General features: G+C 44.2%; 1 protein-coding gene across 1 annotated transcript in view; it reads left to right on the forward strand.

Moving 5' to 3' along the window:
- Positions 1 to 344: 344 nt before the first annotated feature.
- Positions 345 to 18,365, forward strand: part of LOC106601962 (polycomb protein suz12-A) — a 46,010-nt gene continuing 27,989 nt past the window's right edge. Inside the window, exons 1-8 of the mRNA XM_082972933.1 lie at positions 345 to 1,143; positions 2,781 to 2,827; positions 3,154 to 3,218; positions 5,713 to 5,781; positions 11,981 to 12,030; positions 13,603 to 13,688; positions 13,866 to 14,109; positions 16,760 to 16,859. Coding sequence (XP_082829059.1) covers positions 942 to 1,143; positions 2,781 to 2,827; positions 3,154 to 3,218; positions 5,713 to 5,781; positions 11,981 to 12,030; positions 13,603 to 13,688; positions 13,866 to 14,109; positions 16,760 to 16,859 — 863 coding nt within the window. The 5' untranslated portion in view covers positions 345 to 941. The remainder of the gene's footprint in view (positions 1,144 to 2,780; positions 2,828 to 3,153; positions 3,219 to 5,712; positions 5,782 to 11,980; positions 12,031 to 13,602; positions 13,689 to 13,865; positions 14,110 to 16,759; positions 16,860 to 18,365) is intronic.

An 18,365-nucleotide genomic window follows, 5' to 3' on the forward strand; every position in this document is an offset into this window, starting at 1 on the left:
GCTTCGACTTTCCGACCCGAAAATCACTGACGTCACTTTTCCCAGTTGTCTTGAAAGCACCATTGGCCCTCAAACTTGAACTCCAGATACGCCATTTCGAAAATGAGGCATTTCCCGCGAAACGGAAAATGCGTCATCACACTCGCTCATCTGATTGGTCGAGTAGGCGGGCCTTCTGACTTTGTGGCTCTGGTAACTAGTGACGACTGCGTGTGAATGGCAAACGTTTCTCTACCGAACGTCAACTGCCGACCCGTGATGATTCGCACCAATCACAACTCTCACTTCTCTAAACAACCCCTCTGATTCGGCTAGGATCTGTGAGGGCGGTTGCTTTCAAGTCACCATTTGAATTGTTGAGTTCAGGGAGTTTATGCCTGATATGTGGGAGGAAAAAAACGGTCAATTTGACTGTTCCGTAGAAGCTCTCAGGAAAATTGTACTAAATGGTTAATTTGCGTAGAGTTTTGTAGCTTTACCAAACCGACATAGCGGCTATCTTAGCTAGCATTCTTTCATGGCATCTTTCCAACTCACCTTATTTGTTGTGATATCTACAGCGATTCAGCAGGTCCAGCTAACAAGCTAGCTAACTGATGTTCAGTAGGAAACATAGCTACACAGACATAGCTAGGTGAACGTGCCGGGTGCTTGCTAACTTCTCTAATTTCGTGCGTCCTTGCGATTTAATCGAAATTGTTTCTCTGACGAACTGTTTTCTAGCCAACAAACAATGCATTTCTACAACAAGTCTAATGTTTATTGCATGAAATTGACAAGAAGAAGAAGATAGCTAGCTAACTTCGCTGGCTAACACCGCCTGGCTAGTTTCAGCTTGCTCGTTTTTGGTAACGTTACTCTCTTTGTTTTGACAAAGGACCTGATATTTTTTTTCTTCCATATTTGGAATATACCTGGGACATTTTTGTATTTCCTGGGCCATGTCTCCCCAGAAGCACGGTTCTTCTGACGGCGGCAACAACGTATCGAGTCCGGTTGTGGGATACGTTGGTACCGGTGGCGGCAGAGCGAACGGCCGTGTCTACCACCACCAAACAACTGCAGTTGTGGTGCCTGCAGCCAAGAAGCCGAAAATGGAACTGGTTCAAGCCGATCATGAGTTGTTCTTGCAGGCATTTGAAAGTGAGTTGCTGTCATTGTCGTCATATAATGTTGTTGTATGATTAGTTATCTTTATATAGCTAGATTGTTATATATTAGATTGGTATTTACAAGCAATCTCTATATTTAATCAAGCCTATATAGGAGTGTCCCTTGTGATTGTGAGGCATCTTTCTTAAAACAAAATTATAACCACATTTCACCAGAAAGACGTCAAGTTCAAAGCATCTGACAACATGATTTGACAGTCATCAGTATACAAAGAAATCTGATCCTATTTTAGAATTATAGCTAGCTACTGTAGTTAATGTATTTTACCACGTGTTTGCTTACTTCCTCCTCTGAAGAGATGACATGTGCCAGAACTACTTTAAGAAATGAGCATGTGCTGCCTTTGAAATACGTTTTATTTTAATATAACTTTTATTTAACTAGGTAAGTCGGTTAAGAACAAATTCTTATTTACATTGACGGCATACCAAAAGGCCGCCTGCGGGGACGGGGGCTGCGATTAAAAATAAATAAAAATATAGGACCAAACACAACCTTACAAAAAGAGAGACCTAAGACAACAGCATGGCAGCAACACATGAAAACACAGCATGGTAGCAACTGTGTACTAACTAATGTAACGAACATAAATATGTATAGGGTCATTTCCATGTTAAAAGGACCCATGATCACCAACATGTGAAGTCTATATTTGTGAAAAATGAAGGTGCGTGTTTGTATATATACGTTTCAACCATTTTCCATCCTAAAAATTAGGAATATGCAAAGGCTTTGATTTCTGGTCAAACAGTTGGAAAAGGGGTCTTAGAAAACATCTACCAGAAAAAGTATTAAAAGTTATTAGAAATACATTAAAACACAACAATGTTGAAGTAAAGACTCCTAAAATCAACACTTATATTTCGTTTTGGAGAAGTGTTTCTGCCTTCTGTAAGTTTAAGAAAACATTCCCTTGTGACTTGAAATTCCGTTACCAAACATCCACATAGCTATAATGTTTTTACTGACATTTTGTTTATGAATTATTAAGTGATTACAACTCGAAATCCCGTTATCAAATCAGTAACAGAATTTCTGCAATTGAATTTGCTACAATGGGAAATCATAGTAGTCACAAAACACAGTTGGATCCACACGTTTGGACAGCACAGTAGAGTACAGTAAAGTAAGGTATAGTTGTAGAGCACACCGGTTGAGTACACTATAATGTACTGCACTATACTCTACTGAACTATACTGTACTGCACTATACCCTACTGAACTATACTGTACTGCATTATACTCTAATGTACTGAACTGAACTATCCTCTACTGAACTATACCCTACTGTACTGAACTGAATTATACTCTACTGTACTGCGCTATACTGTACTGCACTATATTCTACTGTACTGAACTCTAATGTACTGAACTGAACTATACTCTACTGAACTCTACTTTACTGTACTCTACTGTACAAGTATACGAATAAGATTGTTGTTAATGTAAAGTAATTTACTGTAAGCTAATTAATGTTGACCCAGTGTTGTTTTCAGAGCCAACAATAATTGCCCCTCTAGGATAAATAGTCTTATCTGTATAATGTTATTGTCAATGTAATTTACTGTGAACTTAATGAATGTTGAACCAGTCTATTGTGTTTCCAGAACCGACCCAGATCTACAGGTTTCTCAGAACAAGGAACTTGATAGCGGTACGTTGGAAGCCTTCTCAGCACCTGTCATTCTTTACTAACTGTCTGTGGCTTCTAATGGTGTGTCTGTTTTGAAGATCGTAAACATTTAATGTACCTCTAGAATAGCATTCTGTTGAGCAGAGAAAGACTACCTTGAACCAGCTGTAACATGGCTGGTTAATGATGTCTGTTTTGAAGATTGTAAAGTTTTGATGCACAGTTCCACTAGATATAATGGCCTTCTTTTGGTCATTGGACAACCTGTTGCAACATTTCTGTCAAAGTGCAGAAGATGCAAGTGCAGATTTCTAATAGTTCTTTCCCTCTGTTTTTTGTATTTTCAGCCTATATTTCTGCACAGAACTCTCACTTACATGTCCCACAGAAACTCCAGAACGAACGCCAAACGGTAAAACCCTGCGTTAGCAATTTATGTTATTCTTCAATAACTCAAACTCCAATGAAAATCAAGGGGAGAAAAATAGGTTTATTTGAGGACAAATCAAGATGTTATGCTGGGAGGTAGATTTTCAGATCTTCAGTCTCCCTTCTCCTCAGCTTTTCTCCACCGAACAAAGGAACAGGATGCCGTTTTATAGCCTAGGGTTGACCAATCAAAAGGCCTTGCAGTATGACATGGCCAAATAACCAGTATTCTGCTCCAGACTCAATGTACAGAAAGAAGCCCATGTAGCTCTGAGTTCAGGAGTGACATTCCACAGATTCTAAACGGCTGTTGAACTGAAAATCAACTCCTATTTACATTGACAATTCCCTATTGAACGTTAGTATTATATTTAGTTTTTAGTGCTCTCGTCCTCTCATCCCCTCAAACTCCGCGTTGTGTATTTATCTTCGACATATTCTTACACCTGCATGAAGGTGTTGATTCTAGCTATTGAATGTTTTCACATGTCCATTGATATGTTAGGCATTCTCAGCATGCTGATGAAGCCAGTTTGATGAGTCCCCGTCTTTAAATAGTCTACATGAGCAGCAGACATAATGACCGTCAACCTGACAACCTCAGAACTTGAAGAGTTGGTAGGGTTTAACCCTGTTGGCTTACTGCAGGGGAGAGTGTGTGTGTGTGTGTGGTTCAGAATGCTATTAACAGAGGGCCAACCGCCATGGGGCTGCATAGTGTAGGAGGGGGCTGCCCCTGCTGTTTCACTGAGTGATGTAATGTATACATACATCTGTATGTCTATGGACTTGTTCAACGTTGCAGGTGACTGCAGATTGACTGATCTACAAATCACCTTGCATCATATAACTACTCATTTATTATTTGTAGATCAATTTACCCACGATGCATCATCACAGATTTGATGCTCTTGAAAAACAGTGATCCCTGTGGGAATTGAAAACAATTGAGAATAAACCTTATTGCTAGCTAACCTTAAATGAGAAATGGTGCGTTTGGTTATATTAGCTGTTTTGCATATCGTTTGATCATAGTGATATTTGGGACCCTGAGTTCTTCTTGATTATAGTGATATCTAGAATCAAATGTTTTTCCCCCTAATATGTGAAACGCATCCTACCGTCTGTCTTTCTGCCTAATGTGAACGGCAATAGCGCAAGATACACATGAAAACAGGAAATGACACTGGGAATCGATAGAACATTTAAAATAAACAACAAAAAACACGTAATATCTTTAAAAAAATATGTGTATCTTTCCGTTAATCCTTTACACTGGTGGGAAGTGGCCTATTTGGATAGGGATTATTTGGATAGGGATTATTTGGATAGGGGGGCTGAATTGAAATGTTTCTTACAGAATAAATGTGAAAAGCAAATGTATAACCATGGTAGCGATGAAAACGGAACAGTTAGGAGGTTATGGGAAAATGATTAGACTAAAGGTGAGGACACAACAGTTCACCTGACAGGTAGGTAGCCTAGCGGTTAGAGCGTTGGGCCATCGAATCCCAGAACTGACAGGGTCAGAATCTGTCGTTCTGCCCCTGAGCAAGGGAGTTAACCCTTGCCCAATTAGGGGGAGGGATGGGGACAACTTCTGGTCACGTATGGCGCTCAAGTTCACAACGGCTGTCGGTCAAAACCCATACAGAGCTGTGAAGCACAGAGCATGAGCTCTGATGTCATGTATAGCATGTTACTGTACAGCCACTGAGCTCTGACGTCATGTATAGCATGTTACTGTACAGCCACTGAGCTCTGACATCATGTATAGCATGTTACTGTACAGCCACTGAGCTCTGGCGTCATGTATAGCATGTTACTGTACAGCCACTGAGCTCTGGCGTCATGTATAGCATGTTACTGTACAGCCACTGAGCTCTGACGTCATGTATAGCATGTTACTGTACAGCCACTGAGCTCTGACGTCATGTATAGCATGTTACTGTACAGCCACTGAGCTCTGACGTCATGTATAGCATGTTACTGTACAGCCACTGAGCTCTGACATCATGTATAGCATGTTACTGTACAGCCACTGAGCTCTGACATCATGTATAGCATGTTACTGTACAGCCACTGAGCTCTGACATCATGTATAGCATGTTACTGTACAGCCTCTGTGTTACAGTTTAGGAGATTATAAATACCCCAAAATCTACTATTTTCAAGGAGTGTATAGAGCTACACGGCCCAGTTCCTCATTGGGTTGCATTCATCCTCACTTTAAGACGATATTTATCTTCATTTAGTGGTGACGTCTGATTCTCCCACTTTCACACTTCCTGTCATGGATTTAACATCACTGGATGGTTGTAGGAGCAGCGGGTGGGGCACTTTTCCAGCGTGGTTAAATCCTTGATGTGGAGTATCTAACACAAGTGTGGAGAAGGAGGACACAGCCTCAGCGATGAAGTCTAAATCCCCAGTGTGTCCTGTCTATTAACCCTGAGGGGTTCTCTGGGGGGGTTCAGGAAGTCCTCCAGGGTGGATCACCTGCTGTACAGAGTGGAGAAGAAGAGGGCTGAGCAGAAGGCACACAGGTAAACAGACCATTCATTATCTTCCAGAGCTGTGTTCCAATACTCATACTAACCGTACTATTTGTGACGTAAATTGAGTATGTAGTTTGCTTTTTGGTAGTATGGATATAGTTAGAATGCCAAAGTTCCTGGATGTCGTACTATATTCGCCAAAATACGAAGTATACAAACAGTGGACACTTTCTGTGCCTTTAGGGCCGATAATGCAGTTGTTCAGAAAATGGGTGTGGCTTCACAACGTTTTCAGATTTGAAAATGAAATATGCAGCCTAAATTCAACGAGAGTGGATACAAATTCATTCCTTTTATCTAATTATGACAAATGTTAACAAAATGTTGAGCAATGTAATAAAGTAATGACTTTTCAAATAAGTTACCTTACACGTTACGTTGGCTGACAATTTGTTAGCTACGCTATCCTCACGAAACACATAGCATAGCTGCCTGGCAGAGTGCTCTCTGAACATTCTGAGAGCCAAACACTCCGAATTTACACACGGACAATCTGACAACGCTCTGAATTTACGAAGGCCCGGGGTGCACTCTGGCACTCCAGATTTTGAATTTATGAACATACCCGAAGTCGTAAAATGTCTAGCTAGTTATTTGTTATGCTAACAAGCTAGCAAATCGAATTTATTTATATAGCCCTTCGTACATCAGCTGATATCTCAAAGTGCTGTACAGAAACCTAGCCTAAAACCCCAAACAGCAAGCAATGCAGGTGTAGAAGCACGGTGGCTACGAAAAACTCCCTAGAAAGGCCAAAACCTAGGAAGAAACCTAGAGAGGAACCAGGCTATGAGGGGTGGCCAGTCCTCTTCTGGCTGTGCCGGGTGGATATTATAACAGAACATGGCCAAGATGTTCATAAATGACCAGCATGGTCAAAGAATAATAATCACAGTTGTCGAGGGTGCAACAAGTCAGCACCTCAAGAGTAAATGTCAGTTGGCTTTTCATAGCCGTTCATTGAGAGTATCTCTACCGCTCCTGCTGTCTCTAGAGAGTTGAAAACAGCAGGTCAGGGTTCCATAGCCGCAGGCAGAGCAGTTGAAACTGGAGCAGCAGCACGGCCAGGTGGACTGGGGACAGCAAGGAGTCATCATGTCAGGTAGTCCTGGGGCATGGTCCTAGGGCTCAGGTCCTCCGAGAAAGAAAGAGAGAGAGAATTAGAGAGAGCATACTTAAATTCACCCAGGACACTGGATAAGACAGGATAAATACTCCAGATATAACAGAGTGACCCTAGCCCCCCGACACACAAACTACTGCAGCATAAATACTGGAGGCTGAGACAGGAGGGGTCAGGAGACACTGTGGCCCCATCCGACGATACCCCCGGACAGGGTCAAACAGGAAGGATCTAACCCCACCCACTTTGCCAAAGCACAGCCCCCACACCACTAGAGGGATATCTTCAACCACCAACTTACCATCCTGAGACAAGGCCGAGTATAGCCCACAAAGATCTCCGCCACGGCACAACCCAAGGGGGGCCACAAACCCAGACAGGAAGACCACGTCAGTGACTCAACCCACTCAAGTGACGCACCCCTCCTATGGACCGCATGGAAGAACACCAATAAGCCAGTGACTCAGCCCCTGTAATAGGGTTAGAGGCAGAGAATCCCAGTGGAGAGAGGGGAACCGGCAAGGCAGAGACAGCAAGGGCGGTTCGTTGCTCCAGAGCCTTTCCGTTCACCTTCACACTCCTGGGCCAGACTATACTTAATCATAGGACCCACTGAAGAGATGATTCTTCAGTAAAGACTTAAAGGTTGAGACCGAGTCTGCATCTCTCACATGGGTAGGCAGACTATTCCATAAAAATTTAGCTCTATAGGAGAAAGCCCTGCCTCCAGCTGTTTGCTTAGAAATTCTAGGGACAATTAGGAGGCCTGCGTCTTGTGATCGTAGCGTACGTGTAGGTATGTACGGCAGGACCAAATCGGAAAGATAGGTAGAAGCAAGCCCATGTAATGCTTTGTAGGTTAGCAGTAAAACCTTGAAATCAAGCATCTCTGTTTTGTCTGAGTTTAAAAGTAGAAAGTTTGCAGCCATCCACTTCCTTATGTCTGAAACACAGGCTTCTAGCGAGGGCAATATTGGGGCTTCACCATGTTTCATTGAAATGTACAGCTGCGTGTCATCCGCATAGCAGTGAAATTTAACATTATGTTTTCGAATGACATCCCCAAGAGGTAAAATATATAGTGAAAACAATAGTGGTCCTAAAACGGAACCTTGAGGAACACCGAAATTTACAGTTGATTTGTCAGAGGACAAACCATTCAAAGAGACAAACTGATATCTTTCCGACAGATCAGATCTAAACCAGGCCAGAACTTGTCCATGTAGACCAATTTGGGTTTCCAATCTCTCCAAAAGAATGTGGTGATCAGTGGTATCAAAAGCAGCACTAAGATCTAGGAGCACGAGGACAGATGCAGAGCCTTCGCTGACATCATTAAAAGGTAATTTACCACCTTCACAAGTGTAGTCTCAGTGCTATGATGGGGTGTAAAACCAGATTGAAGCGTTTCGTATACATTGTTTGTCTTCAGGAAGGCAGTGACTTGCTGCTCAACAGCTTTTTCAATTTTTTTTGAGAGGAATGGAAGATTCGATATAGGCCGATTAGTTTTTTAAATATTTTCTGCGTCAAGGTTTGGCTTTTTCAAGAGAGGCTTTATTACTGCCACTTTTAGTGAGTTTGGTACACATCCGGTGGATAGAGAGACGTTTATTATGTTCAACATAGGAGGGCCAAGCACAGGAAGCAGCTATTTCAGTAGTTTAGTTGGAATAAGGTCCAGTATGCAGCTTGAAGGCTTAGAGGCCATGATTATTTTCATCATTGTGTCAAAAGATATAGTACTAAAACACTTTAGTGTCTCCCTTGATCCTAGGTCCTGGCAGGGTTGTGCAGACTCAGGACAACGGAGCTTTGGAGGAATACACAGATTTAAAGAGGAGTCCGTAATTTGCTTTCTAATGATCATGATCTTTTCCTCAAAGAAGTTCATGAATGTATTACTGCTGAAGTGAAAGCCATCCTCTCTTGGGGAATGCTGCTTTTTAGTTAGCTTTGCGACAGTATCAAAAAGAAATTTCGGATTGTTCTTATTTTCCTCAATTAAGTTGGAAAAATAGGATGATCGAGCAGCAGTGAGGGCTCTTCGGTACTGTCTTTCCAGCTAGTCAGAAGACTTCCAGTTTGGTGTGGCGCCATTTCCGTTCCAATTTTCTGGAAGCTTGCTTCAGAGCTCGTGTATTTTCTGTATACCAGGGAGCTAGTTTCTTATGACAGATGTTTTTAGTTTTTAGGGGTGCAACTGCATCTAGGGTATTGCTCGAAGTTAAATTGAGTTCCTCGGTTAGGAGGTTAACTGATTTTTGTCCTCTGATGTCCTTGGGTAGGCAGAGGGAGTCTGGAAGGGCATCAAGGAATCTTTGGGTTGTCTGAGAATTTATAGCATGACTTTTGATGCTGCTTGGTTGGGGTCTGAGCAGATTATTTGTTGCGATTGCAAACGTAATAAAATGGTGGTCCGATAGTCCAGGATTATGAGGAAAAACATTAAGATCCACAACATTTATTCCACGGGACAAAACTAGGTCCAGAGTATTACTGTGGCAGTGAGTAGGTCCAGAGACATGTTGGACAAAACCCACTGAGTCGATGATGGCTCCGAAAGGCTTTTGGAGTGGGTCTGTGGACATTTCCATGTGAATATTAAAGTCACCAAAAATTTGAATATTATCTGCTGTGACTACAAGATCCGATAGGAATTCAGGGAACTCAGTGAGGAACACTGCATATGGCCCAGGAGGCCTGTAAACAGTAGCTATAAAAAGTGAGTGAGTAGCTGCATAGATTTCATGACTAGAAGCTCAAAAGACGAAAACGTCATTGTTTTTTTTTTTGTAAATTGAAATTTGCTATCGTAAATGTTAGCAACACCTCCGCCTTTGCCGGATGCACGGGGGATATGGTCACTAGTGTAACCAGGGGGTGAGGCCTCATTTAACACAGTAAATTCATCAGGCTTTAAGCCATGTTTCAGTCAGGCCAATCACATCAAGATTATTATCAGTGATTAGTTCATTGACTATAACTGCCTTTGAAATGAGGGATCTAACATTAAGTAGCCCTATTTTGAGATGTGATGTATCACGATCTCTTTCAATAATGTCAGGAATGGAGGAGGTCTTTATTCCAGTGAGATTGCTAAAGCGAACACCGCCATGTTTAGTTTTGCCCAACCTAGGTAGAGGCACAGACATGGTCTCAATGGGGATAGCTGAGCTGACTACACTGACTGTGCTAGTGGCAGACTCCACTAAGCTGCCTGGCCTGCACCCTATTTCATTGTGGAGCTAGAGGAGTTAGAGCCCTGTCTATGTTCGTAGATAAGATGAGAGCACCCCTCCAGCTAGGATGGAGTCCGTCACTCCTCAACAGGCCAGGCTTGGTCCTGTTTGTGGGTGAGTCCCAGAAAGAGGGCCAATTATCTACAAATTCTATCTTTTGGGAGGGGCAGAAAACAGTTTTCAACCAGCGATTGAGTTGTGAGACTCTGCTGTAGAGCTCATCACTCCCCCTAACTGGGAGGGGGCCAGAGACAATTACTCGATGCCGACACATCTTTCTAGCTGATTTACACGCTGAAGCTATGTTGCGCTTGGTGACCTCTGACTGTTTCATCCTAACATCGTTGGTGCCGACGTGGATAACAATATCTCTATACTCTCTACACTCGCCAGTTTTAGCTTTAGCCAGCACCGTCTTTAGATAAGCCTTAACGTCGGTAGCCCTGCCCCCTGGTAAACAGTGTATGATCGATGGATGAGTCGTTTTTAGTCTAATACTGTGGGTAATGGAGTCGCCAATGACTAGGGTTTTCAATTTGTCAGAGATAATGGGAGGCTTCAGCGTCTCAGACCCCGGAACGGGAGGAGTAGAGACCAGAGAAGTCTCGGCCTCTGACTCCGATTCTCTGCTTAATGGGGAGAACCGGTTGAAAGTTTCTGTCGGCTGAATAAGCGACACCGGTTGAGCATTCCTACAGCGTTTCCCTCCAGAAGCCATGAGAAAGTTGTCCGGCTGCGGGGACCGTGCGAGGGGATTTATACTAACGTTACTATCTGTACTTACTGGTGGCACAGACGCTGTTTCATCCTTTCCTACACTGAAATTACCCTTGCCTAACGATCGCGTCTGAAGCTGGGCTTGCAGCACAGCTATCCTTGCCGTAAGGCGATCGTTCTCCTGTATATTATAAGTACAGCGACTGCAATTAGAAGGCATCATGTTAATGTTACTGAGCTTCGGCTGTTTGAAGTCCTGACGAACCATGTCCAGATAAAACGTCCGGAGTGAAAAAAAGTTGAGTGAAAAAAGTTGAGTGAGGGAAAAAGTAAAAGTATAAACGGTAATGAAAAAGTAAAAACTGTGAAGTAGTCAGGTAGCAAAGTAGGTCGGCAACAAAACGCACAGCAGCACGTAAACAAGTCTGAGGTTGCATAGCAACAGCATCAACTTCGGGTTGACAGGCGAACAGCTAGTACGCTCAACTGAAACAATACCGTTTGTTTACAGTATACTAGAATTAACTAATAGTATATACTCATTAAGTATGTAGTATACAGTATGTTAGAATGGGTGTTCATTAAGTATGTAGCATACAGTATGTTAGAATGGGTACTCATTAAGTATTTAGTATACAGTATGTTAGAATGGGTACTCATTAAGTATTTAGTATACAGTATGTTAGAATGGGTACTCATTAAGTATGTAGTATACAGTATGTTAGAATGGGTACTCATTAAGTATGTAGTATACAGTATGTTAGAATGGGTATTCATTAAGTATGTAGTATACAGTATGTTAGTATGGGTATTCGAACACAGCTCTGGTCTTTTTCCATTAGTCCACTGTTGATACAGTGATGATGTGGCCTGCTACACTTTCCTTGTTGAAAGTTCTTCAGGCCAATGTCCCGTACTTGACCGTTGACTTGCAAAACAAAATGGGACTGTATCAATGGGTAAAATACCAGAATATAGTTTTTGAGTGGATTATTACTTTAAAACTCCCAAAGAGCTTGATATCCACAGTCCCAAAAACCCATTCACACCTGAAAGAATGAGATCTAAGGTCTTTTTGGTAACTCTTGTATAACTCTGTCCCCAGCCTGGCTTCACACCTACAACTCACCTTCACTGGGTTCTTTCATAAAGTCGGTAAGTGTTTAACTTGATGATAGTTGGTAAGTGTTTAACTTGATGATAGTAGGTAAGTGTTTAACTTGATGATAGTTGGTAAGTGTTTAACTTGATGATAGTTGGTAAGTGTTTAACTTGATGATAGTTGGTAAGTGTTTAACTTGATGATAGTTGGTAAGTGTTTAACTTGATGATAGTTGGTAAGTGTTTAACTTGATGATAGTTGGTAAGTGTTTAACTTGATGATAGTTGGTAAGTGTTTAACTTGATGATAGTTGGTAAGTGTTTAACTTGATGATAGTTGGTAAGTGTTTAACTTGATGATAGTTGGTAAGTGTTTAACTTGATGATAGTTGGTAAGTGTTTAACTTGATGATAGTTGGTAAGTGTTTAACTTGATGATAGTCGGTAAGTGTTTAACTTGATGATAGTCGGTGAGTGTTTAACTTGATGATAGTTGGTAAGTGTTTAACTTGATGATAGTTGGTAAGTGTTTAACTTGATGATAGTTGGTAAGTGTTTAACTTGATGATAGTTGGTAAGTGTTTAACTTGATGATAGTTGGTAAGTGTTTAACTTGATGATAGTTGGTAAGTGTTTAACTTGATGATAGTAGGTAAGTGTTTAACTTGATGATAGTTGGTAAGTGTTTAACTTGATGATAGTTGGTAAGTGTTTAACTTGATGATAGTTGGTAAGTGTTTAACTTGATGATAGTTGGTAAGTGTTTAACTTGATGATAGTTGGTAAGTGTTTAACTTGATGTTTGCAGGGATGATATATATATATATATCTCAAATACTTATTTCCCTCATTAAAATGCAAATCAATTTATAACATTTTTGACATGGGTTTTTCTGGATTTTTTTGTTATTCTGTCTCTCACTGTTCAAATAAACCAAACATTAAAATTATAGACTGATCATTTCTTTGTCAGTGGGCAAACGTACAAAATCAGCAGGGATCAAATACTTTTTCCCTCACTGTACTGTCTTCTTATTCCCCTCTAATCCTGACGGTTACTCTCTTCTTAATCCCCTCTAATCCTGACTGTTACTCTCTTCTTAATCCCCTCTAATCCTGACGGTTACTCTCTTCTTATTCCCCTCTAATCCTGACGGTTACTCTCTTCTTATTCCCCTCTAATCCTGACGGTTACTCTCTTCTTAATCCCCTCTAATCCTGACGGTTACTCTCTTCTTATTCCCCTCTAATCCTGACGGTTACTCTCTTCTTATTCCCCTCTAATCCTGACGGTTACTCTCTTCTTATTCCCCTCTAATCCTGACGGTTACTCTCTTCTTAATCCCCTCTAATCCTGACGGTTACTCTCTTCTTGTTCCCCTCTAATCCTGACGGTTACTCTCTTCTTAATCCCCTCTAATCCTGACGGTTACTCTCTTCTTATTCCCCTCTAATCCTGACGGTTACTCTCTTCTTGTTCCCCTCTAATCCTGACGGTTACTCTCTTCTTGTTCCCCTCTAATCCTGACGGTTACTCTCTTCTTGTTCCCCTCTAATCCTGACGGTTACTCTCTTCTTAATCCCCTCTAATCCTGACGGTTACTCTCTTCTTAATCCCTTCTACAGAGAAGTCATCAGTAGACTCAGAGAATGAGCAGAACTCTGTTTCTCTAGAGGTGCTGCTGGTTAAAGTCTGTCATAAGAAGAGGAAGGTAAGAGAGAGTGAAAGCGTCAGCTAAATGACTCAAATGTAAGTGTGTTTGTGTAAGTGTGTGTGCGCTCACATCTTCTCTCATTTTATCCTTCTATCTCTCTCATCCTCTTTTTCTCTCTTTTCTTCCCACTCTCCCATACACATTTCCACTCCCCTGTTTCTCTCCCACCTCCAGGATGTGAGCTGTCCAGTGAAGCAGGTTCCTACAGGGAAGAAGCAGGTGCCTCTGAACCCAGACAGCAGCACTTCCAGCAGTCAGAACAAGCCAGGCTCCTGTCCTTCTCTGGTGGTGTCCAGTAGTGAGTTTGATGCCAGCAACGGCCACACGGTCAAGTCCTACTCCCTGTTGTTCAGAGTGTCTGGACCAGGCAGGACGCAGCACAACGGACTGGTCAATGGACAGACCAATGAGAAAATAGGTAGGCTTAGTGCTGTAGTTAGTCACACTACATGTCAGTAGGGTAGATGGTGGGGGGGGGGGGACTCCAGTCTTCTTTGTGTTTCAGACATTACTGGGTGTGTGTGTGTTAACCCCAGTCTTGTATTGGCACAGAGGATGTGTGTGTGTGTGTTAACCCCAGTCTTGTATTGGTACAGAGGATGTGTGTGTGTGTGTGTGTGTGTGTGTGTGTGTGTTAACCCCAGTCTTGTATAGGTACAGAGGATGTGAGTGTGTTAATCCCAGGCTTGTATTGGTACAGAGGATGTGTGTGTGTGTTAATCCCAGTCTTGTATTGGTACAGAGGATGTGTGTGTGTGTTAATCCCAGTCTTGTATTGGTACAGAGGATGTGTGTGTGTGTGTGTGTGTGTGTGTGTGTGTGTGTTAATCCCAGTCTTGTATTGGTACAGAGGATGTGTGTGTGTGTTAATCCCAGTCTTGTATTGGTACAGAGGATGTGTGTGTGTGTGTTAACCCCAGTCTTGTATTGGTACAGAGGATGTGTGTGTGTTAACCCCAGTCTTGTATTGGTACAGAGGATGTGTGTGTGTGTGTGTTAATCCCAGTCTTGTATTGGTACAGAGGATGTGTGTGTGTGTTAATCCCAGTCTTGTATTGGTACAGAGGATGTGTGTGTGTGTTAATCCCAGTCTTGTATTGGTACAGAGGATGTGTGTGTGTTAATCCCAGTCTTGTATTGGTACAGAGGATGTGTGTGTGTGTGTGTGTGTGTGTTAATCCCAGTCTTGTATTGGAACAGAGGATGTGTGTGTGTGTTAACCCCAGTCTTGTATTGGTACAGAGGATGTGTGTGTGTTAACCCCAGTCTTGTATTGGTACAGAGGATGTGTGTGTGTTAACCCCAGTCTTGTATTGGTGCAGAGGATGTGTGTGTTAACCCCAGTCTTGTATTGGAACAGAGGATGTGTGTGTGTGTTAACCCCAGTCTTGTATTGGTACAGAGGATGTGTGTGTGTGTTAACCCCAGTCTTGTATTGGTGCAGAGGATGTGTGTGTTAACCCCAGTCTTGTATTGGTACAGAGGATGTGTGTGTGTGTTAACCCCAGTCTTGTATTGGTACAGAGGATGTGTGTGTGTTAACCCCAGTCTTGTATTGGTGCAGAGGATGTGTGTGTTAACCCCAGTCTTGTATTGGTACAGAGGATGTGTGTGTGTTAACCCCAGTCTTGTATTGGTACAGAGGATGTGTGTGTGTGTGTGTGTGTGTGTTAACCCCAGTCTTGTATTGGTACAGAGGGTGTGTGTGTGTGTGTGTGTGTGTGTGTGTGTGTGTGTGTGTGTGTGTGTGTGTGTGTGTGTGTGTGTGTGTGTGTGTTAACCCCAGTCTTATATTGGTACAGAGGATGTGTGTGTGTGTTAACCCCAGTCTTGTATTGGTACAGAGGATGTGTGAGTGTGTGTTAATCCCAGTCTTGTATTGGTACAGAGGATGTGTGTGTGTGTGTGTGTGTGTGTTAATCCCAGTCTTGTATTGGTACAGAGGATGTGTGTGTGTGTGTGTTAATCCCAGTCTTGTATTGGTACAGAGGGTGTGTGTGTGTGTGTGTGTGTGTTAACCCCAGTCTTGTATTGGTACAGAGGATGTGTGTGTGTGTGTTAATCCCAGTCTTGTATTGGTACAGAGGATGTGTGTGTGTGTGTGTGTGTGTTAACCCCAGTCTTGTATTGGTACAGAGGATGTGTGTGTGTGTGTGTGTGTGTGTGTTAATCCCAGTCTTGTATTGGTACAGAGGATGTGTGTGTGTGTGTGTTAATCCCAGTCTTGTATTGGTACAGAGGGTGTGTGTGTGTGTGTGTGTGTGTGTGTTAACCCCAGTCTTGTATTGGTACAGAGGATGTGTGTGTGTGTGTTAATCCCAGTCTTGTATTGGTACAGAGGATGTGTGTGTGTGTGTGTGTGTGTTAACCCCAGTCTTGTATTGGTACAGAGGATGTGTGTGTGTGTGTGTGTGTGTGTGTTAATCCCAGTCTTGTATTGGTACAGAGGATGTGTGTGTGTGTTAACCCCAGTCTTGTATTGGTACAGAGGATGTGTGTGTTAATCCCAGTCTTGTATTGGTACAGAGGATGTGTGTGTGTGTGTTAATCCCGGTCTTGTATTGGTACAGAGGATGTGTGTGTTAATCCCAGTCTTGTATTGGTACAGAGGATGTGTGTGTGTGTGTTAATCCCAGTCTTGTATTGGTACAGAGGATGTGTGTGTGTGTGTGTGTTAATCCCAGTCTTGTATTGGTACAGAGGATGTGTGTGTGTGTGTGTGTGTTAATCCCAGTCTTGTATTGGTACAGAGGATGTGTGTGTTAATCCCAGTCTTGTATTGGTACAGAGGATGTGTGTGTTAACCCCAGTCTTGTATTGGTACAGAGGATGTGTGTGTTAATCCCAGTCTTGTATTGGTACAGAGGATGTGTGTGTTAATCCCAGTCTTGTATTGGTACAGAGGATGTGTGTGTGTGTTAATCCCAGTCTTGTATTGGTACAGAGGATGTGTGTGTGTGTTAATCCCAGTCTTGTATTGGTACAGAGGATGTGTGTGTGTGTTAATCCCAGTCTTGTATTGGAACAGAGGATGTGTGTGTGTTAATCCCAGTCTTGTATTGGTACAGAGGATGTGTGTAACAGGAAGAAGAGGAGCTCCACCGTCAGACAAGAAGAAGTGGGAGAAACAACGTTCGTAGCTCAGATGACTGTGTTTGATAAGAACAGGTACACACACACACCACACACACACACACACACACACACACACAGGGTTGTGTTCTTTTGTTATTTGTCTTTCACTCTGTCACACACACTCTTTCTCATTCTCCCTCTCATACGCTGCACACATCTCTGGCGGGCTGTGGGGCTTGTTCCACGTCTCTGGCGGGCTGTGGGGCTTGTTCCACGTCTCTGGCGGGCTGTAGGGCTTGTTCCACGTCTCTGGCGGGCTGTGGGCTTGTTCCACGTCTCTGGCGGACTGTGGGGCTTGTTCCACGTCTCTGGCGGACTGTGGGGCTTGTTCCACGTCTCTGGCGGGCTGTGGGGCTTGTTCCACGTCTCTGGCGGGCTGTGGGGCTTGTTCCACGTCTCTGGCGGGCTGTGGGGCTTGTTCCACGTCTCTGGCGGGCTGTGGGGCTTGTTCCACCTCTCTGGCGGGCTGTGGGGCTTGTTCCACCTCTCTGGCGGACTGTGGGGCTTGTTCCACGTCTCTGGCGGGCTGTGGGGCTTGTTCCACCTCTCTGGCGGGCTGTGGGGCTTGTTCCACCTCTCTGGCGGGCTGTGGGGCTTGTTCCACCTCTCTGGCGGACTGTGGGGCTTGTTCCACCTCTCTGGCGGGCTGTGGGGCTTGTTCCACGTCTCTGGCGGACTGTGGGGCTTGTTCCACCTCTCTGGCGGGCTGTGGGGCTTGTTCCACCTCTCTGGCGGGCTGTGGGGCTTGTTCCACCTCTCTGGCGGGCTGTGGGGCTTGTTCCACGTCTCTGGCGGACTGTGGGGCTTGTTCCACCTCTCTGGCGGGCTGTGGGGCTTGTTCCACCTCTCTGGCGGGCTGTGGGGCTTGTTCCACCTCTCTGGCGGGCTGTGGGGCTTGTTCCACCTCTCTGGCGGGCTGTGGGGCTTGTTCCACCTCTCTGGCGGGCTGTGGGGCTTGTTCCACCTCTCTGGCGGGCTGTGGGGCTTGTTGCACGAGTCTCTCGGGCTGTGGGGCTTGTTCCACCTCTCTGGCGGGCTGTGGGGCTTGTTCCACGTCTCTGGCGGGCTGTGGGGCTTGTTCCACCTCTCTGGCGGGCTGTGGGGCTTGTTCCACCTCTCTGGCGGGCTGTGGGGCTTGTTCCACCTCTCTGGCGGGCTGTGGGGCTTGTTCCACCTCTCTGGCGGGCTGTGGGGCTTGTTCCACCTCTCTGGCGGGCTGTGGGGCTTGTTCCACGTCTCTGGCGGGCTGTGGGGCTTGTTCCACGTCTCTGGCGGGCTGTGGGGCTTGTTCCACCTCTCTGGCGGGCTGTGGGGCTTGTTCCACCTCTCTGGCGGGCTGTGGGGCTTGTTCCACCTCTCTGGCGGGCTGTGGGGCTTGTTCCACCTCTCTGGCGGGCTGTGGGGCTTGTTCCACCTCTCTGGCGGGCTGTGGGGCTTGTTCCACCTCTCTGGCGGGCTGTGGGGCTTGTTCCACCTCTCTGGCGGGCTGTGGGGCTTGTTCCACCTCTCTGGCGGGCTGTGGGGCTTGTTCCACCTCTC

Source organism: Salmo salar, chromosome 03 (assembly GCF_965601325.2).
Source record: "Salmo salar chromosome 03, fSalSal1, whole genome shotgun sequence".
Classification (NCBI taxonomy): domain Eukaryota; kingdom Metazoa; phylum Chordata; class Actinopteri; order Salmoniformes; family Salmonidae; genus Salmo; species Salmo salar.